Source organism: Fringilla coelebs (assembly GCF_963513975.1).
Source record: "Fringilla coelebs genome assembly, chromosome: 5".
NCBI classification, from domain to species: Eukaryota; Metazoa; Chordata; class Aves; order Passeriformes; family Fringillidae; genus Fringilla; species Fringilla coelebs.
Window position 1 is genome coordinate 57,740,328 of NC_140033.1, and position 27,183 is coordinate 57,767,510.

The 27,183-nt window shown below is 43.0% G+C and overlaps 1 protein-coding gene across 3 annotated transcripts in view; it reads left to right on the top strand.

Moving 5' to 3' along the window:
• The window catches only part of ITPR2 (inositol 1,4,5-trisphosphate receptor type 2), a 243,028-nt gene that overhangs the window by 117,427 nt on the left and 98,418 nt on the right, over positions 1-27,183 (top strand). For all 3 annotated transcript variants that reach the window (XM_084205579.1, XM_084205580.1, XM_084205581.1), the window contains 3 exons: positions 9,745-9,935; positions 11,166-11,308; positions 12,869-12,977. In XM_084205579.1, the coding sequence (XP_084061705.1) occupies positions 9,745-9,935; positions 11,166-11,308; positions 12,869-12,977 (443 nt within the window). The remainder of the gene's footprint in view (positions 1-9,744; positions 9,936-11,165; positions 11,309-12,868; positions 12,978-27,183) is intronic.

Genomic DNA, 27,183 nt, shown 5'->3' on the forward strand with positions numbered 1-27,183 from the left:
TTTGACTCTACCATCGTGAAGTTATGTCAGCAGTGATTTCAGAAATCCCACTTTCTGAAGATAAATTCTTTCTTCTTTTATAACTCATTCAAACCTGCCCCATCAAATAGGGTTCTTAGGGTGAAACTGGTAGGGCAGGGGAATGAGTTTGCTAATGAGTGCTGCTTGAGATTTCAGCCATAAATTTTAATTTGATGGTTGAAACTCTTGATGATTTTAACTTTTTAATATCAAGCAAGTTACGATATTAAATCACAACATAAGCAAAGGCATCCCTGTTAAAATACATTTTTTAAAACTTCTTATCCTACATTAAAAAAATATTCTTCACCAGAACATAGCTAAGTCTGGCAAAAGTTAATTTAAGTTAATTAAGTTAAATTTCTATAAATATAACTTTAAAGTCTTCTGCCATTCTGTTCTGACAGAATAAAGGATTATTTAATGTAGTTTCCAAAAGTCAGTGCTGGTTGCTTGTAGAATAAGTTTCTGCTCAGTGTGAATGAAAGCTGAGTAGAGGCAGAGATACATAGAAACTGGCTAAATTCTATTGTTGATACATTTATTAAAACATATTAATAAATAATGATAAAACAATATGAGAGGGTCTCAGAGCCACCTGCAGCACTGTAACAAACAACTCTAAATTTAGATTTTTGGAATAGCTTTACAGAAGTATCATTTAACATTGTAGCCAAAACAGCTCATTAACTTTCTGTGTGAATGTGAATAAGCAGTTACCTAAAAATTTAGCAACCTTCAATTGTTTTATTTGCTGTGCAAATGATTTAATTAGGGATCTATCTGGAAAACAAACTTTGGAAGTTGAAGACATTTTATTTCCTTTATGCTATAGCTACTACAATCTCACATAAAGCTCCATCTCTACAAATTCTTGTTTGTGTGTTTAACACTTATCCCCTTGCTCCCTCTGGCATTTCTGGAAACAGTCATCAATAAATTACTTCCTTTGGGAGTCTGGGGGAAGGGGGAGAAATAGGGCAGGTGAGAGTAGGTTTGAGACCAACCATGCCCTCTGTGTGCTTGTAGACAGCTCAATGTCTTCATTTCTGTAGAGCTGCATAAAATCAAATTCCAGCTCTGAGAGGTCGTTGTGTTATCTCATCAAGATGGGGCTGTTTGGAGGCATCTGAGCGTGGGTGTATTTTCTATTTGGCTACGTGCCTGCAGCACACAGCTGATTGTAGCATGAAAAACTCCCAGCAAATTCCAGCAATGCAGAGCTCTGCTGATTGCTGGGTGAGTCAGGCCAGGCTCTCAGTGGGCTTTCTCTTCTCCCAAGGAGCATGTGCTAGGACAAGAAGAAGAGGCCTCAGGATGCACCAGGGGAGGTTTAGGTTGGGTGTTAGAAAAAGTTTCTTAATGGAAAGGGTTGTCAAGCACTGGAACACGCTGCCCTAGAAAGTGGTTGAGTCATCATACCCTGGAGGTAGTTAGAAGATATGTAGATGTGGCACTTAGAGACTTGGTGTAGGGGTGGACGTGGCACTGTTAGGTTACTGCTTGGACTCTATCTTGAAGGTCTTTTCCAACCTAAATTATTCTATGATTCTGCCCTGTTGAGACAGCCAAGCTGAACGTGTCCCTACAGCAGCTTGAGAGGGAAACCACAAGTCACCATAAGGGGATGGCAGATCCAGCCTCATGTCAGGTGTGCCAGCACGTGAAAGGGCTGGTGGGCTTTACTGGGCAGTCCTCTGTGTGCCTCTTGTTTCTGGGGGCTCTAGGAATGGCTGATGTCTGGAGCTTGCTTCAGATACATGACTGTGTGTCCTATTTGTGGAACTCAGTTTCTACCTCCACTACAGTCCTGTCATTCTGTTTTCTTTTTTCTGGAGATGGTTTAGAGTTGGTTTGTTGTTGCTTGTTTTTTTTTTTTTTAAGTAAGCTCTTGTGCTATCCTATGGGTCCAGGCTCCTTCTTGCTCCTCTGGCTTCCAACCCATGGGTCCCCAGCCATGCCTTGGGTTCTCTCAGGTGTGGCAGAGCTGAGCTGCCAGGGAAGGGCATCACTCCGTGTCCTCCTCTGGGGCTTCCCTGCAGCAGGAACTGCCAGGCTGGGAACCCCTGGGGTGCCATGGGCTGGCAGCCTCAGAGCAGCTCCTTGAAAGCACACAGCATTGCTGATTTCCTTGCCCATATCCTAACAACCGTTCGGGGATTCATCACTAATAGCAATATTCAGCATGGTAAAGTTGTGTCGTGTCAGACAATTGCCACGTTTTTATTGAGTGTTTTATTTTGACAGTGCAGAAGGGAAGAGTAAGGGAAGAGGTGAGGGGGATTTCCCCAAAGAGCAAGGTAGCTGGAGAAGAAGTGGAAGCAGAGTTTTTCACAAACACCCCTGTGCAAAATTTGCCTGGCCAGCAGAGATTTTAACTGCAGGTGATAATCGGTGTTCTTAGGCACGGTCACAAAGGTGTCTTGCCTGGGCTAATGGAGTAGGCCTGTTCTTCTCTGTGCAAATATTTGGAAAAACTGCCCCAGCTGGGGATACCAGAGGCTTTTACAGCAAGGCCCTTCTGTGATTGCAGTGGGTGCCTTTCTCTGTCGGGTGTTCCTCTGCCCAAAATGTTGTCTCACTTTGGGAAGCCGAGGCATCTTCCATAATACAATACAAACACAGCAACCTTCTAGTGCCTTTTTTGTTGGCTGCATATGTGGACACTTTTTTCCCCTTCTCTGACTTGAGAATCTTACGGCTTTAATGTTAGGGCCTTTGTGTTTCACAGCAAGGCTTTAAAAAACCTCCAAAAAGATTTTGCCTATATCAGAGAGATGGAGTGTTGGATAGATTTACAGCAGGAACCAAAGACTTCTGAGGGAAAATAAGTGGAGTACAGACCTGAAAGAACAAACATTTTTTTTATTTTTATTTCTTGGTGTCATTGCCCTGGATTTACAAATGAATCTCAGGGGGAAGAAAGAAAGATCATACACAGATTTTCCAAGATATCAAAGATCCATATAAAGACACACTTTTAAAATGACACACTGGAGAGCAAGTTTAAGCAACATACACTCTGCTCAGTGCTTCCTGGTTTGTTGCTGGCAGGTGGATGCAAGCACTGCCTCAAGAGCTTAAGATCATTACATCTGCTTTCTGATGAGCACTGTAAGGATGTGTGCTACCTTCCAGGTCAACAAAAGGATATCTCACAGAAGCTTAATTTTATAACCCTGGTACTTCAACTCCACTTTACCACCAGGGAAAAACTGCATAAGCTTTTCAAGCCTCACTTGCTGCTTTGTCTCCAGGCACTTTCCTGCCTCCAGTTCAGCAGGAAGCAGAGAGGCTTGCTCCTCTTCTTCAGCAGATCCCTCTGTGGCTCCAGGAGGTTTGGAACACAGATATCAATGTGCACCAGGTTTCTATTGCCCAGGAAACATTTGGCTACTTGGCCTGAATAGAAACACTTGTGAAATTACATATATATGTGTGTGTGTGTATATATGTATATATATGTGTGTATATATATATACACACATACATACATATATATGTGTGTGTGTATATATGTATATATGTGTGTGTATATATATATACACACATACATACATATATATTTGTGTGTGTGTGACTTGTTCACATGGATTTCTGAAGCAGGTTATCACAGTGGTGAAAATGAACACATACATCTATCGCTTTGGCCATTCCTCTTTTAATACATAGGACTGAGCTTTTGCTTGAAAATACAGTTCAAAAAGTGAATAATCAAAACAGCTCCCATCTCCCTGGTAAAACAGCAACAACTGAAAAATACCCAGACCTTTGTGAAAACAGAGGAAATAAGACATCCAACCATTTAATTTATTTCAAATGAATACATTATCAAAAGACTTTCAGTTCATGCATTTTATGATCTTTGCAAGGTTGAAGAGGATGGAGGCCAGCTTCAAAGTCTGCATTTTAAACCAGCTACTGTCTTTCTCTAAAGATTGGGGAATATCACCTCTCCTCACAACCAAAGATCGTATATCTTAAATTACATACCCTAAATGGTATTGAAGCAGGGTCTTTGCATGGGTCCTAAAGGACTGGTCAGGAAAGAACTGTCTTTGCTTCTTAACTAAGGCAGCAATTCTTGTATCTTCTCCTCTGAGCATCAGTTTTCTGTTACAAGGGTAAATTCAGTTGTTTTACACTCTTGTCTCTGTAACATCCATTAGTTTTCTCCATTACGTTTTAAAAAATTGAATTTTTCTTCTGGTACTGTGTCTGTCCCAAGGATATGGTCTGTCTGTGACTGTGCTGTGACCACCAATAATGAAATAATTGGAATTTCCCAGATGAGTAAACAGTGCCAGATAGGAACCTGCATTTTGTTGCACTATGTCTCTTGGCAGACCCTTAAAAAAAAAATCTGTTAGCAAGCCAAATTGCATTAGTCACTATCAGATTATGTTCTAGGATGTTGTGCAGGAGAAGCAAGAGGAGAATTCTTGTTTCCATCCGACCAAATGTGAGGTGAGCCCTGTAAGATTGCTATTTCCTAAGTTCAAAGCTGGAACAGGTATAGAGGAAGCACTGCTGGGCTGGTCAGGGGAAAGGAGAACTCTGTTACAGGAAGGGAATTCAGAACCCCCACATGTTTTGCTTAGCAAAACACAGACCTGTGTTGTTGCTCTTTAAATGTACTTAAGATGATAAATACCCACAGAAACGTTTAAGCTGAAGGGCAGTGCTGACCCAAAACCAACTGGACATAAATTACACTAGGTTGTAAATAACCTAAATAAATTTAGATTGTAAATCAGAGGATTAGAACCCACTTTGGAAGGATGTCCTTGGTCAGTGGGCTGAGAGAAAGCAGAGGGAGGAGGAATGGCAGATAAGCTGCCATCATTTTAAATGGGGCTCAATAAATTTTTCCAGAGATATTAAAGAGCATGGGTTGTCTGTAACAGAGAGCAGATGGTCTGAAGGTGGACTGAAGTCCTTTCTAGCTGAGTATTTATTCCCTAATTTAGAGACACCAATACCTCCTTGTACAGAATCAAAAAAACCTCTCCTCTTGTTCTTCTTGGCCATGCTTTTATGCCCTCTAAAACCCTTTACTTTTCCCTGACAAATTACAGATAGTTTATTTTAAACATAAAATCTAGGTCACATTTTGTTGCTTCTTTGAAATTATTATGTGTATTTTAATGTCCATATAGATGAATTTTCATATAACAATTTTTTTCAGTCCTGAAAGTACGTTTATTTCACTTCCCATTTGAATTTTAAAATCTTTTTTCCATTTTATAAAAAGCTAGACCTTCATTTTCAATTTTTAGTTCAAATAAAATAATTATCCTGTTGTTACTTTTTTGACAGCAAGAAGAATACATTTCAGATGAAGCACATATTTTATTCTATTTTAACTGTTTGTGTTTCCCTAATTGCAAGAAAAATTCAATGATGATCTTTTTACAGGCTGATAAATATTTTAGCGTAGATTTTCTGTTGGAAAAAAACATCCAAGTGAAGGGTACAAGACTGGCAGGTTTGTGTCTTGTCTACACAAAGCTTTTATTTCCCTTAAAAAGTCTTGCTGTCGCTAGCATTAGTGTCTCTCCATCCGAATGCATTTGTTAAGCAGTCAGTAAATGATTAAGGAGCTGGAGGGACTGATTTATGGAACAAAATTAATTGAACTAAATATGCATCACTCTGTTACGTGACAACTGGGAAGAGTGGGAGAACATGATAGAGCTGTCTGCGACTACCAGGGGTGTAAACTGGGAGAGAGCAAAGGATTCACAGCCAGGTACAGCTGGGGCTTTTTCCTGACCCAGACTGCCCAGCACACTCTTCCTTGAGGGCTCTTAGGGGCCAAATGCCTGCGTGTCCCCCTGAAAACCCACACCAGGGATGCTTCAGGGTTAATTAGCTGTGAAGCCACCACACTCTGGTGTGTTCTGTACATACTGCAGAAGCTAACAGAGTGACATTTAAAATCAGGGAGCAGTAGGTGGAAATAGCGAGAGCAGCAAGGTTCCTTATGGCAACATAGATTATTCTGCAGAATGGGCGTCCAAGGAAAATTACAGGCAAGGGCCACTTCCTGGAAATCCTTAGGACTGAATTGGTCCTCAGATAGAGGCAGCAGCACAGTGAAAGGACTGTACTTCAGGAGGCGTTCCTGAAATAGGTCCAATTGCTGCGCTCCTATGAAGAGAACTACGTGCAGGTAATTTAACAAAATAACACCTGGGCCCATTTCAGCCTCTTTGGGAGCAGCTGGACTGTCTGTGCTCCTGGGTCTTGGCTGGAGCTTGCTTGTCCAGAGTGCCTTGATTTTTACCTGCTTGATTCTTGGCATTCCTGGTCCCCTTTTCTTTTGAGTCTTTGAGTACTATTTCATTGTTTAAGCAGTAAGGGGGAGGAAAGCTGCTGATCACTGGATGCCCACAGACCCATCCAGCACAGGGCAGGGCATTTTGCTGGGACCTGGCTGAATTCACAGCACTGTGTTTCTTACCACTGCCATGGGTTGTGTTTGCTCTCTTGTCTTGGCTCCTCTCAGCTCTCTTGCTGAGAGATAATTGGGAGCAGCAGATTGAGAGTTAGTAGTTTAAAGGATTTCCCAGAAATTCCATCTCCTGTGACACTGGCAAAATGGTGTTGTGCATTCAGGATGTAATTAGCCCTGTGCACAGTGACGTAGGTGGGAAATGGGCACTGTATAAGCCTGGGATGTGCCCTCCACTGCAGGGCAGAATTTACCTGTGCTAAGACATCACAGAATCACACAATATTCTGAGCTGGAAGGGACCCACAAGGATCATTGAGTCTATCCTGGTAAGTATCCTGCTGGATACTTATGTACAGACAGCCACATAACTTTTTCCCAAGTTCACCAGATGAAAGACAGAATTTTACCCCCTCTTGGCTCCTTTGTCTACCAGTTTTAACCATGCTTTGCAAGTTTGAGTGCTGTCCAAAAGTATTTCTAAGTGGAACAAAAATAAACATGCTTTTAAATATTTGATGTTGATGCTTTAAGGAAGATTGACACATTTTGAAGAGGAAAGCAGCCTACAACACCTAAATTAAAAATAAATATTTATGTTCACATTTGTTCATCAGCTTTCCAAAATGTAAAAATATGTTTCATGTAGTTTTAAATAATGAAATGTGAAACAAATGAAAGATAAACTTTCTACAAGCTGAAAAGAAATAAGAAGACAAAGGCTTTGTTTATAGCTTAGACTTCAACAGTGCCCTTTGACAACCAATACAAATCTTAATTACAAATGGAATTATACATGTAAGAACTGCTCAAAACAAAGGAGTATTTTTTTTCCTCTCTCTGGTTTTCTTTGTGATAGTTTTAATTAGCTCCAACTCTTTGAACAATCATAGTCCTTGACTGCTCCTCAGACACTGATGGAAGTTGTTAACTTCAAATGGCATCTCTAGGACTGCAGAAGTCTTGGTTTTCCTCTGAACAGTGTGCTCCCCATTGCTAAATTTATTCTTCGATTTATCAGGATTCTGCATACATTCCACTTAATTGAGAAGTGAGCATTGTCCAGTAGCATTCCTGTGATTGACATTAGGACACAATAAATTGGATTAATAGGCTGCAGCACCCTACCCACACTGGCAGAACTGTAATGGACTTCTCCAGTAAAGTAGCCAGCAACAGGGCAAATGTGTTTTGAAAAACAGCCCAGTTGAATTATATGGAAAAACAATCATTAGAAATAATGGCCAGCCATACATGGCATCTTCCACATGTTAATCAGGAACTTGCCTTCAAAACAAATGAAGAGTGGAAAGGAAAAGTCAATTTGTGTCTTCCCAGCTTAACCTAATTTTTTTTTTTTTTTCAATTCCCTGTGGCCAACCATTTAAAAGAAAGTGCCTACCATAAATGGATTTAGAGAATTCTCTTCCATCCCAATGGAACAGCCTGATCCATGGAGGAAGCCCCAGTCCTGCATCAGGATCCAGCCTTGCCCTGAACCTGTGGGATCCATTGAAGGAAAGAGAGTCCCCGTGACAGAACGCCCTTGCCACAGTCCTGAGGCTGGGGGTTGAGGTGCCACAGCCAGATTTAGGTTTATAATAAAAGCTGTCATTTCAATCTAGTCCTGGGGGGAAGAGAAAGTTTGTGCCTGGGATCTGTGACTCACTGTGCTTGGCAGCACTGCAGCCTTCATTCATCAGAGCTGTGTGGTGCCTCTGCCTGCACGTCCTCCCCTGGGGCTGGAGGCATGGGCTGCTTGGGACAGAAAGGCATCTGCTGACTTCACAGCTTCAGGACATAAAGCTGGGTATATTTTAGAGCTGGGAGGAAGAGGTGGAGTATTTTTGATGCCTTCCTCCACTGTGGAAAGTGTGTTAGTGAGGAAGAGTGGGGAAATGCCTCAGAGAAACGTTGTGGAGAACTGCAATTTGGGCTAATTGCTTTTTAAATTTCAGCTTGTTTCAATAAGGAAAACTGAAAAATTACTTATTATTGGTCATTGTTACAAATGGATTAGAACTGCTCAATTTTATTTTTAAGTTTTTATTAAACATAAGCTGTGCCACAGAAATTAAGCGAAATGACATGGAATACAGAGCCTAATCACTGGAACATACCCTGGTCTTTCAGAGATATTGATCAAAGGCTCACAGAATGGTGTGGGTTGAAAAGGACCTTAAACAGGATCCAGCTCCACCCCCTGCTATGGGCAGGGACACCTTCCACTATCCCAGCTTGCTCAGAGCCACATCCTGCCTGGCCCGAAACACTTCCAGGGATGTGGCAAACTCTTGTTTATTGGTTGAATTTCAGACTACTCATGCTGATCCAGAGAACAATATCACTCTGATCTCCAGTGGGATGGAAAGGAGCAGCTAACACAGAGATTTTACTGGGGGAGAGGGCAGATACCTTCCAACCCTGCCTTTCAACCTTCCTTTTCAAACACCAGTTCAGGATGCCGTAGTAGGTTAATAGTGGATGCCCTGCAAGAATTCCTGCAAGTCTATTCTCATTTTTTTAAAAATTCTGATACTCTCTCTCTATTGTCATTTCCTGCCTCTAAGGTCTAAAAAGAAAAAAAAAATTGCAATTTTTAGCTATTGCTTAATTTTTTTTAACTATCAGCTGGACTATCAGATGTTTATTAACTACTGGATATATTGCAGTGGCATCCAGGCACCATCCAGGAATCTAGGGTTTAGCAGTAAAGGAAACCCAGAGAGAAGGAGACAGTCTTTTTCAAATTTCATTTGTATGCACTTGGTTCCTCAAGGTCTTCACAAGAGGAACATACAGTAAAGCTATAGAGAGTACTTGGGATAAATTGGAAAAATGTGTATATGTCCACTAGAAAGAAAAATTTCAAAATTTGCTTCTGAATAGAGTAAAACTAACTGTTGAAATAACATATGCTCCTTTTGTTACTCTTATTAATATCTCTGGATTTTTTTTCAAGTTAGTAGAAAAATTATTCTGTTTAAAAAAAATGTGTCTGTGAAAATAAATACTGGAAATGATTCTCATCTCATTTAAAATAGTACAGCTTGCTTTCTTTAACTAGATTATGGCAGATTTCTACCATTTAGATATGCTTATTTTTAAGGGTTCTTATTTTTAGGATGCTTATTTTTAAAACCTGTTGAAATGATATCACCCTGCCCCTTAACTTCAATGAGATCAGGCCGTTGCATGCCATAATCTCTATAAGATTTTCAAGATTTGCCACTGTAAATGCCTTGTGTTTTTCATTCCTATTAAAGCAAAGAACCGTGGGATTGCGATTCCAGTGGATTTGGACAGCCAGGTGAACACCTTGTTCATGAAGAGTCACTCCAATATGGTGCAGAGGGCAGCCATGGGCTGGAGGATGTCAGCCCGCAGCGGACCTCGCTTCAAGGAAGCTCTTGGTGGGCCAGCCTGGGATTACAGGAATATCATAGAGAAACTACAGGTACAGAAATAGCAAATGGCTTGGGCAGCAGTGGGACTGCAGGCATCTCCTGTGTGCCAGATGTTGAAAACACCAGGGACAGGCCCAGTGCATTTTTAGTGCTGGATGAGAGAAGCCACTGCACTTCTGGGTGGGGATGCCTGAAAAGGCTCAGCTCTTCAAGATCAGAATTTGGCTCCTAAAGAAGTCAGAAAGGGGTTGGAGGTATCACAAATGAGCTGAGCTGGAAGGGTCCCATAAGGATCATGGAGTCCAACCCCCGGCCTGGCCACAGGACAATCCCCAGCAATCCCACCCTGTGCATCCCTGAGAGCACTGTCCAAACACTCCTGGAGCTCTGGCAGCCTTGGGGCTGTGACCACTCCCCAGCCTTGGGGAGCCTGTTCAGTGCCCCAGCACCCTCTGGGGGAAGAACCTTTTCCTGATATCCACCCTGACCCTCCCCTGACACAGCTCCAGCTGTGCCCTCAGGTCCTGTCCCTGTCACACAGAGCAGAGATCAGGGCCTGCCCCTCCTCTTCCTCACACTGCAGAAGTGCTCTGAGCTCTGACCTCGGTCTGCTCTTCTCCAGCTGAACAGACCAAGTGCCCTCAGCTGCTCCTTGTGTGGCTTCACCTCCAGGCCCTTCACCACCTCCATGTCCCTCCTTTGGACACTTACATCGTGGTGCCTACAACAGCACACAATATTCAAATTGTGTTCTCCTTGAAGTTCTCCACAGAACAGCATCTCCTCTCTGCCTTTTTATGGCCACAGGTCCTGTTCTGGCTGCAGAGGAGATACTGGAGTTTTAGGTCATGTTTATGTCACTGGAGGTTGCCGTGAGATGGAGATCACCTTGTGCATGTAGAGCCTAAACAACATCAGGGGTTTATGACCTGAGAAAACAGCAGGACCCAGACAAATGGAGGGGTCCTAAACACCAAGGACACAACACCTGAGGTGACACATTAACTGTGTGTGGTGAGCATTGTTTTTCCAGCACACCATCATCCTAACTGTTGCCACAGGTTTTGTGAGCACTACAGCAGAGGAGAAATTTGAAAGGGAGTAATAATGGGCACCTTGTGTCCCTTGCCCTGCACGAGGAGTGGTGTGAAGAAAGGCTTGAGGTGGCTTTACAGCTGGGCATCACAGTGGGGCAAGCAGTGCATCACAGCAAGCCGTGCGACTCTTCAGCATGTTGGTGTAGTTCTCCTGCAGTTCTGGGTGTTCTCCTGTCTCCCCAGGACGTGGTGTCCTCCTTGGAGCAGCAGTTCACACCCATGATGCAAGCTGAGTTCTCGGTGCTGGTTGATGTGCTGCACAGCCCAGAGCTCCTGTTCCCCGAGGGCAGTGATGCCAGAATAAGATGTGGCGCTTTCATGTCCAAGTAAGTGGTGTGCAGAGGGGCCTGATTGCTTCTTTGGGAAAGGAGATGGCAGGGTTTGAACTTTTTCAACAGCGTTTACCTCTGGTTTTCAGCAGAGACTTAAGCATGCAGGTGACCAAGTTTACTGTTGAAAGCTTAAAGTGAGGTCTTTTGATCCATATTTTATCTTTCTCAGCAGTTTTGTTGTCTGGAGAGCATAGAGAGAGGGGTTGCTTGCCTTACCTGCTAGAAATGGGATGTTAGTGGCTTGTTAAAATTGTGGCAGACTCAACCTACTTCTGTTTTCTCAATGGGCCACTTTGCTATTACATTTCACCAAATCTACAACAGAAACTTAGGTTTTCCATAGCAGAATTTTCAAGAATTCATAATGAAGCAGTGGGCTGCTCAAGGCTCGTGGGTTTTTTGTTGGATCTTTTTTTTTGGTACAGCAAATTGATATTTTTATTTTAAACTGCCAACAGCTCTTTGAAAATACATTTCACTGGGACCCCTATCTGGTCTTGAATTATTAGATGTTTTATTTGCAGTCTGTGCATTGGAATAGAGTCTTGCAAATTTTTTATTAGTCCTCAAGTGAGATGCCCTCCCTGCCCTTGAGAAACTATAATTTACACAGAGATAACTTGGGGGAAATGAATGCATTTGGCAGCCCTCCTGATTCCTTGGGTATTTGCATATTCTGCAGAGGTAGCATTATAACAATATGCTTTGTATGTTTGGAAAAATTAAAAAAATAAAAATTAAATTTTGAGATTATCTCATCTCATGTCCTCTGTCCAAAGTCCTGTTTGAAGCCAGCATCAAAATGCAAAAAAAAAAAACCAAACCAAAACCTGTCCAAGGCCTTCAGATTTCCTCCCTTCCCATTTTCACAAACATTTTTCCAACAATGTGTGAACCAGTGCAAGGACCTGTGCACAGATCTGTTCTGCACAAAGACAGAAAGGCTGTTTCTGGTATTGGCTTCAGCTGACTGAAATCCAAACTCCTGTCACAGTCATAGCTGGAGACAGAAATGGACCTTGTTTTCTGGCTTGTCAAGTGGTTGTGTGAATGTAAACAACAATTATGTTTCATCCAAATGTCTGTATTTCTGAATGTTTCCATGTAAGATTTTTTGGAATCCTTTTGGCTGAATACTGTTGGCTAATTATATCATAAATGTATTATAACCATCATAAAAATTGGAAGGTGTAAAGGTTGTAGCTTTTAAAGTTTGCAAGATGCATGGTGAACACTTTAAATAAAGGTTAAAATAACTTACCTTTAAATAAAGAAAGGATGAAATAGCAAGTCTGGATCTTAAACTGTAAACCCTCAAAAAAAGTGGATGGAGAATTCTGTCTTCTGTATGGGCAGTAAGATATGCAAATTGACACAAAAATCTCTTAACACCTTGAAAGTCCCATTTCCTTTTTAATTATGATTTCTCTTGTCCATTTTTATTTCCTTTCCTTGAGGAAAAATATAGTGATGGACAATTTTTACATAAAGAAATTGCAGCATGGCTTAGCAACAATGTGCAATGCTCTTTAAGTTTTAATATTTTACTTTCAGGTTGATTAATCACACAAAGAAGCTAATGGAGAAAGAAGAAAAGCTCTGCATTAAAATCCTTCAAACTTTACGAGAAATGCTTGACAAGAAAACCAACTTTGCAGAAGAGGTACTGCTTCCACTTTAATATTAAATATAGAACTAACAGCACCGTATTAATAACAGAATCTGACATGGTTTCAGTTTTGTGCATGTTTTAGAGATAACCTGGTGTCCTAGGAACAATGTGGTAAGGTAGCAAGTTGGTTTGGAACAAAAGAAACTCTCTGCCTTACATAGTTCTGTGTGAGGGACTTGATAAGAGTCAAGGCAAGCAAGATGAAAAGAATTAGCAGTGGCAAGTATTACTATGTAAAATTATTATATATTGGATATTCTCTATTTCTGGAGATTAATCTTAATTTGTCACACCCAACTTCACCATAAAATCAATGGAAATATAGGGATTTTTAATTGCAATTGTACAGTTTTTCCCTGCTGCCTGTGGTGCCAGACTTTTGTACTCCACACGCTTTTTAATGCTCCCAAATGTGTGAAAGGAAATCTGCAATGTTTAAACAGAGCTGCCAGTTTTGGGAAGAAGTGACATAGTCTGTACTCTGTAAGTGTCTGATTATTTCTTGCATTCCTCTCTCCCCTCATTGCCCAGTTTTCTCTTGCAAAACCAAGTCTTTCAAATGCCTCTTTCATTTTGCCTGTTCCTTTGGCTATCAGTAGGCAGATTCAGATGTAGATGTCAGCTGTCCCTGCTCATTCTGAGTCTGATCCCAGTGTTTTTTGTGTAATTTCCTCATATCTGTATTTCTGGGTATTCCCCAAACCCTTTCAGCATTATTCACTCTTAAATATGAATCATGGAGTTATCATCTAATTTCTCAGTGCTGACATCAGACCTGCCCTGTGCAAAAATAACCAGTGTAAGCAGAGGAAACCAACCCCATCTTCACCTCCTCCTCAAAGAAAACTGTAGTTAGGCCTGGGCAGACAAATTCTTTTCTCATGTCATAAAGAGAATTTCACAGGGAAAAATTTTTGATTATGATTATTATTCAAATTATGAATGATAATATTATAATGATTATTATTCAATCATGAAATTTATTATTCTTCTTTATTATTATTCATATTTATTCTAATAGCATTCTGGGTGGATAACACCACTGCATCACATGGGAGAAATAATTTGCTTTTGTAACTGACCTTTGCCAGACCTCTCTAAAAGAATTACATAGACCCACCATAAGTTAACCTCATTGCAGGACTACAGGGGAGGAAAAAAGGCAACACTTTCAATGTAGGACTTGAAACAAGCAAGAAGATTTCCTTGTTTTAGTTGCTCCTTGTACCCTGCTTTGGCTGCTGATAAAGGGAGACAGATAAGGGAGGGAATTCCCATCAGAGGGAATGGGCTCCATAGGTCTGTAAGGACTCTGTTTCCAGGAGTGGGTAAAGGAGGGGTATTCCCAAATCCCTCATGTGACCTCCACCATTCTGGGGAGGCATGGTGGGTGGAAAAGCTCTTTCTAAACAGAATTTCTCCCTTGTGCTTCCTCTGGAGTCCCATTGGTTTTACACTGAGGAATGTGATGAATCAGTGCAAACAAATATGTGAATAAACAAGCTTGGATATGCTTTGCAAGTGCTTCTCTGGCTTGCTACTCTTATGAGTCATTGTTCAATGCCATGGACTAAAGAACAGTAAAAATAGCACAATGAATAGCCTCATGTGCGTGTTTCCCATCTTTTTTTGGGCTATGATCTCACTGCCTGCAAAGTTATTTAACTATGGCATGCAGATATTAAAAAAAAATAAAAATAGTAGTAAATACATAATGGTCATAACCAGAAGAAAGCTACAGGGGGACATGGGACATTTTGACGGGAAGCCAGAGTTTGCTAATCACCCATCAAATTGTATTTTCTGTGATAAACCTGACAGAAACGGTCAACCTCCAGTTTCTGCAGATTTTCCCACAGTGAGAAAGAAGGATGAAATAATGAAGGATGAAATAATGAAGTAAAATTTCCTGCTCTCTCTTTACATCAATTCCCACCACTGAGCACCTTCTACTGTCTTGGTCCTTCATTTGACCACTGGAAGGTAGCCTATGTCATTTGCTGAAGGAACAGGAGGCAAGATAGGAGTAGGAGCTTATTTCACTGATTTTATACCTATTGCATCCACTATGTCAGCTCTATTGTTGCACCTCCCCTTGGTGGTGAGTTTCAGGTCTCTGGTGCTCTCCTGGCTCCACATCCTTGGATTTCCTGGCAGTCAGCCTCTGAGGCAGCACTCACTTGTGCCTTGTCTTGCTTAGCACCACAACATCTAATCATGCTGGGAATCAAAGTTTAATTTCAGAAGTTTGATTTAAGGTATATAAATGAGACATAAAACCTCCTGGCCATTGATTGGCTTTCATAAGTAATTGTGGGTGATTATTGCAATCTCCTGGGAGTTTGGCATTGAGTCCTAGCCCTGTTTGTATTGATTAGGGCACCAACTGGAGTGAAACCTGATCTACAGCCCCTCTCTTCCAGAGCAGTGTTAAAACACTTGGGGAAAGCAGGGTGTGGGGGGAGTTCACATTGCCTCTGTTCAGATAGCTACTACAGTATCTAAATGTATTTATCTAAAGCTTCCTTCAGACTGACTATTTGAGAAGAAAAGCAGGAGGGACAGAAAGGACTGTGCTTGGACTAGATGTGCCCCATCCATAATTGGGGTTAGAATCACTGGCAGTTTTTATACTCATTTTGCAAAACCAGAAGGATCTTGGACTGGGATTTTTGAATTTATTTAGGCATATCTTTTTGTGTTTCACCATAGTGCTTGATACCAGTTTAATTTCTGTGTGAATGTTGCCTCTAGACCTATTTATACACCTCAGTTTGAATCTGAGTAACATTTCCAAAAGCACCTGAGACATGTACACTGATGTGTGCTCACTTTCCAAATGACTGGAGCAGTTTAAAAGCTTAGCATTACCTTGCTGCCCTGCTAAAGTGTCTGTCCATACAACAGAGCTGCTGGGCCAGGAAGGGTGGTCCAGCATCTTCAGAGAGGGTTCAGAACCCTGCCCAGTGAATTGGATGAAGTTGTTGAACTCTTGATCTAATGGTGCTCATGTGGACTTCTTGCCTGACTCCAGCTCCTGGCATGACAAAAAAAATGCCTTGGGTATGGACAACCTGCTGATTTCCCAGCTGTTCATAAATCAGGTCAGCACCTCTGGGGGAAAAATATCCTCTCTGTTACCATGTGTATATTACATCTGATCAGATGTGCTAGGGGATGGGAGGGTGTTACAGAATGTGGCAGAATCCAGGCCCGTGTGCCCCTCCCTAAGGCAGCTCCTTTGAGAACCACGACTGTAAATGAATGGAACCCTTCAGGAAGGGGTGCCTGGGCTGCAGAGCTCACACTTTATACTTCTTCTTCCTCTTTTAGGTGCTGAACTTCAGTATAAATAATTGAAAACTGCATTTTAAGTGTCAGTAGAACAAATACTCTGTAAGCTGCTTAATTGTCAGAAATAAGTAGTTGAGCTTTTTGCCTTTTTTGGAAAAACTCGTGAAAAATATTGGGGTTTCTCTTAGACATTTGTACTAGAAAATCATAGAAGTAGCTCTGTGGCCTTTTGTTTTGCAGGGTTAATGTTTCTACATTCAACTTTAGATATGAAATGTGAGCTGTCCTCTCCCCTTTGTCTGCAGGAACACCAAATATACATGTGAAAGAAACAGTACAGCTTTGGTGGAAATAAAGATGTATTTTATTCCTGTAAGATGTGGTCCCAGATATGGCCACTGCTGGCTCTTGGTCATTTTGTGCCAGAAGAACTTAATCTTTTCATGTGGAGCTGTTGACAAAACTCCAGTGAGTTTGTCAAAAGCAGTCGTGCCAGTTTATTTTTGTTTTGATCTACCAGGCAAGCTGAAGCCAGTGGGAGCTGCAGATCTTTTTCTGCTGGGATAAATGGCCTCAATGGATTTTAGAAGCCAGGAGATTTTGGGAGCCACTACAGTGTCCCAGCATTGCAGCTCATTGAATCACAGACATTCTCAACTTAAACTGCATTCTATTCTATAGCCTCATCTTTTCAAGATGGTTTGACTTATTTGCATGTGCAAATTAGGCAGCATTCAGATAAACAGCATTTGTAGGTGAAAAAAAAAAAGAGGAGGAAAAAGAGAATAATTCTGAAAATGTGTTGCTTGCTGAATGTATCATACCTCAAAAGAATGTTGCTTTTAAATGGGAGAGCAGGATCCAAATTCCTTTATTTGTGTTACTACTACATTTTGGGTTAGTGGCACTGCAGGCATTTTGAAGAATTACATTTAATTTTTCCCTGTTTCTGCTGTCAGTTTTATTTGTGCTGAGTTATAAAAATACCTGTGCACTGGCCTGTTTTTCCCTGTTGACAACAGGCCATTCTCCTCTCTTGGCTCAGTGTGCCTGCAAGGTGATAGGGGGTCAGAAACACCACAGGAGAACATGCATGCTCAGTGCTTGAAATTTTTTTAAAATCTCTTATCTATTTTAGCTGATAAGGGACACTTTTTAAGGGTCCTGCATTAAAAACTCAGTCCTTAGGAAACCAACTCACAGGGAGGGACTTGGAGGTGCATGGAGGAAGAATGTTTGGTTATCTCCAGCAGTGCCAGCCTGGTTGTGGACCAGCACTTCTGGTATGGTCAAAAAACTGCTGTTGTGGCTTTGTCATGGGAGTTAAATGATGAGTGAAAACTCAAACACAGGTGGGACAAACCCCTCAGTCTTGGAGATGCTTTGTGTGTAGGTGGTTATCAGCTGCAGAACCAAAGCCTCCAGGAGATCATTGCAGCACAGGATTCAAGCTTTGCTCTTGCCCTGAATCCTCTGAGCCAGTAATTGCAGTGGCAGCAGCACCAGAGCTTTCAGATATGCAAGACTAAACACTGGACGTGGTCAGAACCTGAAAGTGTGGTAATTTCTCATTAGACCCACACACTGACATTTTACAAAAGAGAGAAAACCTACAGAAAAACAAATGAGCACAGTTTCACTTTTCCCCCTCTAGGCTTCAAGCTGGGATAATTAAGCAAAGGGACACCAGGAGGCATGTGATGGTGATGGTGTTGTTTGTTCTAGCCAGGTGCTGTCAGCCACAGTGCTCAGAGCCTCAGGCCATCAGCCACTGTTGTGTTGTTATTGCTGCACATTTCTGGGGCTGTGACAGGCAGCATCAACCAGAATATTCGGAATTAGCATCTCTCATCTTTGGGGTACCCCTTTTCCCTCCTGTGATGTGCCTTGCTCTGGACTGAAAGCACAATGCTGCTGGACAGCCCCCAGATATTCTGCTGGATTTTCGATCACGTCCATTTGTTACCGATGCAAAAACCTGGGAGAGCTGGGTACATGACAAGTGTGACTTATTTTTAAGGGGATATTTTTTTTTCTGTAAGTAACAGGTCCTAGAGATTTGCTCCAGCTTTGGACTGTCACCTGCTTGTGTCACCTTCAGAAGCCTGTTGAGAGCCACTGTGCTTGGGCCAGTTGTGAGGCACCTACAGGGTCTGTGCCGGGGTGGTTTCAGGTGGAATGCACTGCCCTTGTTGAGCTGGACAAGAACTTGAAACTCAAAGTCGTGTATCAAGGACAGGTAGCTCAGGAGACAGCCCTCCTGACACCCTACAAAGTGCAGGTCCTGATCTAGTAAAAGGCAAGAGCAGTTTAATCTGCTGAAGGGGCAGTGAGCACAGGCATTGCAGTCATGATTTTGCCCTCTCTTTAATATGCATAATTGTTAACTCACCATGATGCAAATAAAGGATCTCCAGAGACCTAAAGGTACTTCTGTCTCGGGTGATAGTTCAGTGAGCAGAGGTGCTCACTACTCTCCGGTACTTACTCTTTTTTGTTTCAAAACCTTGGTTATTTTTTCTTTGTTTGTTTGTTCTTCAAGTCACAAACAAATCTAATGGCAGGATGCCCAGGCTGTAAAAACACTTGGTTGTTAACACATTTCATCCAAAAGATTGTAGTCTCTCAGCAGCGCATATTTATCAAATTTTAAGATTATGGTATGTTGTTATCCAGTTTTCTTTCGGAAATAATAAGTCCCAAATCCTGATTGATAAATTATTTTGGAACTTATATCATCTGCCCTTCTCACATACATCATCTCTCCTCTAAAGGAGCATCCAATGCTGTAAAATATTTTTTGTAGCTACTGATTAAAACAGCATCAACCAAACCAATAAAACTGGAGTAGCTTGCTCCTTACTCTGAACTTCAAATGACCAATTTGCCCTTTACACAGTGTATGGGACATAGGGGGGGTTGCCCTTCTTATTTCACATTAACACTTTTCTATGGATGTGATCTTAAGAAGAGCAAACCAGCAAGAAAATCTTAACTGCCTGCAAACTGTCTGACATCCTTCTCTATTGATATTGCTATTCATTAAAAACAAATAAAAAAGAGTGCAAGAGAAGAGAGCTGTTTAATAAATGAAACTGTTAGAGCTCTGAGGATGATTCATCTCACCTTACTCAGGTACAATATTCATGGAACTGATCAGGATCCTTTTTGTAAACAACAGCAAATAGATTTTCTAGTTGTTTTGAATACAGTTGAAATTAATTTCACTAAAGACTTCAGAACATCTGGAAGTCAAATTCCATGCTCACTATAGCTCTTTGAATCAAATTCTACATCATGAAGATATCAGGATCAAAGTTTTCTCCCTGATTGGTTTTATTTATATCTTAAATTACGAATAAAGCAGATTTTTAGAAATTTAGTGGAAGGTTCTAGCAGATCTTAGATTGGCAAGGACTAGGTAAATGACCAAAGATATGGTGTAAGTTATTGTGTAAAATGAGTCAACAGTTTTATCATATGGTTCATGTCTCCAGGTGTGTGGAGTTTTGTGTGAGGATAGATTCATAAATATAAATATTTATTTTAGTTTATTTATTCCTATTCCTTCTCTTTCTCTTTTACCTCCATGGTGGAGTTATATTAGAAGATAAATATTAGAATGTTAATTTGGTTTATTTAGCATATTTTGGTTTTAATGGAGTAGATAGTCTTGTTTAGAATGATACGTGTTAATGCTCTCAGAGTTACTTAACAGGAATAAAAACATAATTCCCATGGCCACCCTAATTTTAGTGATTGGTGGTTGTTCAAAGTGCCCAGCTGACATCCCAAGGAGCCTTTGTGCTTATTTGCAGAGCAGGAGCAATTGACATGGGTGCAACAGGGCTTTCAATACCCTGGGAGCTACACCGAGGTGGGAAGGGAGTTCAGAGGAACATGTGAGAGAAACAAATTGCAGGCACCCTGATGTTTGGGATGGTTACAAGGTTTTTTGGGAGTTAGGAGAATGAAACTGCATAAACCTTTTTCCTGACTATGATTCTGGAAGATGTTTGTCCCCACACTCTTCCCACTCCCCTCTCAGAATTAATTCCTATATGAAAAGGCCACATTTATGAGCAGTTCCAGTACCACTGCCAGGTAATGGTTATAATTCTTGCTGGGAAGCACAGAGAGTGCTGCAGTATCACAGAGACCACAGTGTGGCAACTGTGGACTTTTCAGAAACATCTCCTGTCTGTGGGAGCAGGTCAGCTGCTGCTGCTGCTGCTGCTGCACAGCTCAATTCCCACAGCAGGCAAATGTCTGCAGTAGTCCTGGAGGGGGCAAGGGAAAATGTCTCCTTTGGTTTTGAATTTCCTTGGAAGGGGAAAAGGGTTCTTTTGTTTTCTGGGTGGTTTGGGGTTTTTTGTTTATGTTTTTTGTTTGGTTTTTTTTGTTGTTGTTGTTGTTGTTGTTGTTGGGTTTTTTATGTTGTTGTTGATGTTGTTGTTGTTGTCTATCACGAATTTGCTGCTGCTTTATTTAATATGTTTGAGCAACAACCCTGTTTGTACTTTGCAGTCGCACCAGAGATAGCAGTGAGCAGAATTCAATGCCTTGTATTAAGGATGGCCAATGAATATTTATGATAGACCTAGGGAGCCAGTAATAAAAATGAAATCGGCATGATGCCACTAGATCCAAATCTTTGATCTCTGTTTTAAGAGAAAATACAATAAAGCAGGGGATAATGGACTCATTATAATGGAATGGTTAGTTATGGTTACTTAGGGCAGCATGAATAGGTGGCATTGCATAAACTGCTCTAGTCCAAGATTTACGATCCAGAAATGTGTTTCAGGCACTGAGGTTCTACAGAAAACATCAGTTTATGATATTGTTCTGGTTTAGTCAGTCCAAGCACAAAGAATTAAAGATGCATTCCTTTCAGATCCAGGATGGGGCATGCTCTTGCCTTACCAGGGACAGCAAAAGCACTAAGAACCAGCAAGGCCCTTCTCCTCAACCTCTTTGTGTGCTTCTGCTCCTCACCCATCACCCTGTGAGCAGGCAGAGGGAGGGCTGGGCAATGCACAGGGCTGGAGATTAGATTCCACTCCCTGCCCAGGCTGTCTTACCAGATACCAGGTGTGAGGGGACACTTGGGGTCGTCAGGAGAGAGGGGACAGCTGCTGGTTTGGCATCAGCAGGAGCATGCAGGGGTGGTGGCTGCAGATGTGTGCCACAGCTGGATGCACCCACCTCCACCAGAAGCAGGGAGAATCTCCTGCAGAGTGCTGAGACAGCTCCTGGGAAGCCTAATGAAGGAGCTGCTATTTGACAGGGATGGGGAGCAGGAGCAAGTGAGCTATTTTTCTTTTTAATGGTTGCAATTACTTGCTTAACACCCCTGCCACACCAAGCAAGACACAGAGGAGGGCTGATTCCAGGCTGTGGATGAAAGCTGATCCCAAGGTCTCTGTCTAGCCAGGCAGGAGGAGGAAATGGAAACTCACTGTTTTCTGATTCGTTTCAAACTGATGTAATTTCTAAGGGACTTCATCACTAATGACATCTGGCAAGGGATTTGTCTGTAATGTGGCCCATCTCCCCCTTTTCAAGAAAAAGAAAATATATGCTGTATTGAACTTTGGAAAACAGCTATTAAGCAACCACAGTAACTGCTTCTGATAGGGATTTTTTTTTTTTTTTTTTGGTCTGATGAGGATTTTACCCAGCATGTTTGGCCTTGGAGGAGTGCCTGGATGGTATTGCCAGCTGGAATTGTCAGAGCTGCTTTGTCTTCTGTCCCAGGAAAACAGAAGCCTGGCGGGCAGTCACTCTCGCTCTTATTTCATATCCCTGCTTAGTCAGAGTTGCCAGCCCCAAGTACTGAAAACCCTGAGTCAGGCCACAAACAAATCACGAGATTTGGCTTGAAAATCATGAGATTTTTTAATTACAAATAGTTTATATGGGATTTCTCTGAGTCTTAAGAGTGTCTGTTCTTCCAATTCTACTCTGCAAATCCCAGAGTTTGAAGTATGCTTTGCTGGATTATGCATGTGTTTATTTACTGAAATAAAAGCCAGGTTCATTTATGGTTAACTGACCTCTGCAGCTCGTGGGGAAAAGAGCAGAATACTCAGAGCTCACATTAGGAAATCCTTTCTGCTGCCAGGGGTGGCCCTCAGCTGGGGAAATGTGCTCATCAGGGTGGGACTGGTGTTGGTAACTCCAGGTACAGAGCTGTCACTGGGGGTTGGGAACAGCGCCTTGTCACTCCGAAAATTCCTTTTGGCAGACTTGTCCAAAACATTTTGTCCCCAGTTACTGAGCAGTTACACCAGCAAAGTCTCCTTATATTCCTTTTTCCTTCAAGCTTTTTACCCTTCCCCCTGACTTATTTTTTTACTACTTTTCTCCTTTTTCTTGCAAAAAACTTGATTTTTTGACTCCTTAGCTGTCTACAGTAGCATTTGTGTCCTATTAACCCTCCATCCAGTAGGGCTGGATACCAGTCTGCCTGTCTCTGCTGCAAAAGAAATTTAGATAACCTTAACTCTAAGGTCTTTCAGTTTTAAGACTCCTTACTGCTTCCAGAGGAACAACAAGCTTCCCTTGAACCAGGTGTTTTCTCAGCTGTGACCAGTTAGAGGTTCCCACCTCTAAGGTTCCTCCCAGGCTGCTCTGCTGGGTGCAGTTCAGCATTTTAAGAAACCAAACTCTTCTAAATATACAAATATTTGACTGTGGCTCTCTAAAAATGAAAACCTTTGCATTTAAACAAATGTTGGAAGCCCTGCACATCGTTGGGAAGTTCTGCTTTTACAGTTTTTTTTCGAAGGGGCTAAAAAATGTTCCTGGAGAACAGACTGTGCAGCCTAAGTATTCTTAATTTTGCAAGGAGACCCACATTAACTCTGTTGCTTTTGTGAGGCAGAGGGTGTTAACAGTGGTAATTCACTGCTAGCAATAAAGTTTGGGCTGGTCAGTAAATTCACCCAGGATGGCACAGAGAATTGTTCTGGTTATATATCACAGTCTTTATTAAATTTGCCCTGGTTGTTGCTGGTACTTTGTTGTAGTCATGATAATTCTCACAATAAAACCAGCCATAAGGACTTAGAAAGGGCTGTTTGGAAAATGGAAGTTGAACCATTTCTTCTTTTCCTTCATATTTAAGTATTCTTACAGCAAATAACATCATGCCTGGGAAAACCTCCGATTTTATTGCTTGAGTTTGGATTTTTGTTCTGTGTGGGGAAATGTTTTCATGACCAAAAAAAACCCAAACAACCCAAAACATCAGTCAGAGCAGCAAGTTTAGGAGATTACTTGGGGTTGGGGTGTGATTAGACAGAAATGAGTAACTTGTACTGCAGAAATCTGGGCAAGGTGGGTAGCTGTTTGTGCCTGTGCAGGGCATCAGGTGAGAGCAGTGCTGGCTGCGTGTGGGCACAGGGCTGGGAGGTGGCAGCTGAACTGGCTCCTCCTGGAGTCCCACCTGATGCTCAGCCAGGCTGCTGAGAAGGGTTTGCTGTCCCCAGTGTGGTCTGCAGGGAGCCACTTGACTTAGATGAAGCTGTTTATATAAAGATATTATTTCCATACATGCAATACTGAAAGAGCTTGTTTTAACTCAGTAGCAAATTCTAGCACACTGGGTACTCTAAATGCAGGTCTTTTACTTCCCTTTTTAAAGAAAAAAAAAAGTAAAAAACCCCTAAGAAATCAACTATTTGATATATACTTTAATTCATCATGTATTTAACCTATTTTTTAAGCTATAAACAATTTGAAAGGAAAGAAACAATTCCTTTGTCTCTTTAAACTATCTCTTTCCTATTTTTGCAGATGCTTTTTTCTTTTTCTTTATTTTTTTCCCCTGATTTTTAGCTGAAGAAAGACTTTATTTGCGAGCAGCAAAGGAAATGTTGCTGGAGTAATGTTTTCTTTTGATCTACCCCACAGTTTATGGCTTCTGTGTCTTAAGTTCAGTACTTTGATCACTATCTGTCTGTTTTGCTGCTAAGCCCTATGCAGTGTGATGTTACTATTGAGCCAGCTGGGGCTCTGCCCCCTGCAAGAACCATGAGGTAGTAAAATCAGAACAAATTAAAAGAGTGTTCTCAAGCCTCTTCTGCATGATTCTCAACTGTTCATTTCACAGCTGAAAAGTGGCTGCTGTCTTGCCCTGCCACTGCCGTGCCCATCCAGCTCCGTCTTCCAGCAGGGGCCTCCAGAGCCACGGGAGGTGGCAGAGCAGCACCAGGCAGCTGCAGCCCTGCACAAAGGGGCTCTTTCACACACGTTCCTGCTAGGAGAGCACATGTGCAGCTAAAACAAGTTCCACTGCCCATCTGACTGGAGCAACAGCCACCCTAGGGAAGCTGGCTTTTTTTTTTTTTTTTCTTTTTCTGAGATTGGTCAACAGATATATTGCCCTGATGCTTGTTTGTGACTCGGTGAGCGCTGTGTTTAGGCCCAGAGCTTTGGCAATTCCAGATTATTTGGTGGTGAGGAGGGTTGCTGAAGGACAAGGGAAGGGAACTGAGGTTCCACCTGACAGGCTACTCGAGCACAGCTCTGCCTCTTGCCCTGAGCTTGCTGCACAGGGAGGTAACACCACCCTGGGCACGTGTCAGTGCAGCACAGGGTACTTTTTAAGTAGCACAAGCTCACTCCTGTTTTGGGCTCCTCTCCAGGGGACTGAGTGACTCACCTTGAGAGAAGGTCTCTCTGAAAGTGGAAGCAGGACTTTGTGTATGACAGTGCAGAACCTCGCAGGTTGGCAGGGCGCCCGTCTTCTCCTCCTAAATCAAGGAGCGTGCTCCTGGGCTTTGTGAATGAAAGATTTGTTGGGGGGAAAAAATGGGATGACATGTTAAAAAAAATTAATTTATTAAGCTTGGCTTACTGTGTAAACTCTTGTTCTGAAGTTGGCTTCTATTGGAAAAAAACACGCTTTTAGAAATTTGCTGCAATGTTGGCATACACAAAAGGAGCCTCTTCTTGAGTTGTACAGACTCCAGAGACTCTTCCTGCTGTGTTGGCCAACTTGATTTGCAGTGCCTGTTCTCCTGAAGGTGGATTTCTGGGTCAAGGTGGCTCCGAAAATCGGCAGCCCAAGGGGGTGATCCAACAAAAGACAAAGCAGAAGACCTTCTATGGAGCACCCTCCCTTACAAACGTGCCTGTGGCACACAAGTACTGCTGCCCAGGGTGGCTGGGGTGGCTACCAGCTTCTGAGGCAGCCAGATGGATGCTGGTTAGGAGATCTGGGACACGTGTCAACCTCACACTCCTGTGATCCATGGCTGTCATACCTGTGGAAATGTTTATATCATACCGTGGGAATGCAATCCTACGGCGGGGAGACCCCCTTGCCTGGAGGGCATGTGGCTTTGACACAGAGAGGAGCACGTTTTATTCCCAGCAGCCACTATATATCCATTATTAAATACCACCTGCCTTGTTCGCAGAAAATCCCTCCGGATGACACTGGAGGCATTTCAAAACCCACCTGGACGCGTTCCTTTGTCACCAAGGCAGGGGGGTTGGACCGGACGAGCTCCAGAGGTCCCTTCCAGCCCTAACAATCGTGGGATTGTGTGAGTGCTCAGCGTGGTGACAGGAGAGGCCGGTGCCCAGCCCTCCCCACGGGTGCCAGGAGGCTGATTTGGGTGAGAGCCGCGGCAGCAGGAGGGGGCAGGGCGGTGCCAGCGGTGCCCAGCGGTGCCCGGGGCCGCTCCCGCGGGGCAGGCGCTGTGCCGGGGGGATGCGGGCGAACGCAAGGCGCCGGCTCCCACCTTTCCAACTGGTCCCCGCGCTGTAATCGCCTTTGCCCGGGCAGCGATTTAACGAGCTGTTTGGGCATGTGACCGCGGCGCATGTGAGCGGCGCTCCGGGCCCGCCGGGGGAGGCGCGGCCGCTGTTATGTAATGGGCGCAGTGTCTGGCTGCGTGCGGCGGCCCCGAGCCCGCGGGGAGCGCGGCCCCGGCGGCGGGAGCGCAGGGAAGGCTCCCGAGCTGCCTGCGGGGCTGCCTCGGCACGGAGCGCAGGGAAGGCTCCCGAGCTGCCTGCGGGGCTGCCTCGGCACGGAGCGCAGGGAAGGCTCCCGAGCTGCCTGCGGGGCTGCCTCGGCACGGAGCGCGCATCCCCGCGGGCGCCGCCAGCCGCGCCTTATGTAACGCGGCGGGACGAACGGAGCCCCCGCTCCTTCCCCTCGGCCACAAGAGAGTGGAACGTGGTTTTATTTATTAACCTGCTCCTCTCCCGCTTTGCCGCCGCCTCCCCGTGTTGGGGTGTGCGGGATTTGGCAGAGGATGCTGGAGTGCAGGCACTGACGTTTGGGTGTGCAGGTGGCCTGCGAGGAGTTCCCATAAATTATTTTGTGCCTGACTCCCCGGTGGCATTGCACGGGGATGCCTGTGTGAAGCTGCAGATGTTCTTGCCGTCGACCCCTCACCTTTTATCTAGTTCTCTGGAAAAAGAAAAGCCCAAACCCAAAAAACCAACGTCCTGTGACCAAAAAAAAAAAAAAAAAACCACGAAATGTGGAGCATCTGGGCCAGCTTTAAATTTCAGTAACAATTTTTATTGATAACCAGCTGAGGAGCAAATTGACATAACATATCTGACAGATAGAAAAGTGCATCCCCCATCCCCACCCTGCAGCATTCACCATTTCTCCAAAGTACCATTTGAAATCCCATCCTTTCTTCTCTGATGGAAGCTAATGTTCATTGTCTTGCCCTTGAAAAGAACAATAGTGCTGCCCAGGAGCTGTGAAGAAACCAAACCCTCGGAAATGTTGAGCTGTATTAAATCTCCCCTACTTTCTAAGGGTCGGAATATACTGCTTACAGGCAGTCTGATTGCATGGCAGTCAAAACATTTTCCTCTTAAACATTTCCCCTGCCACCACTACAGTAAGAAAATAGCTGGTTATAAA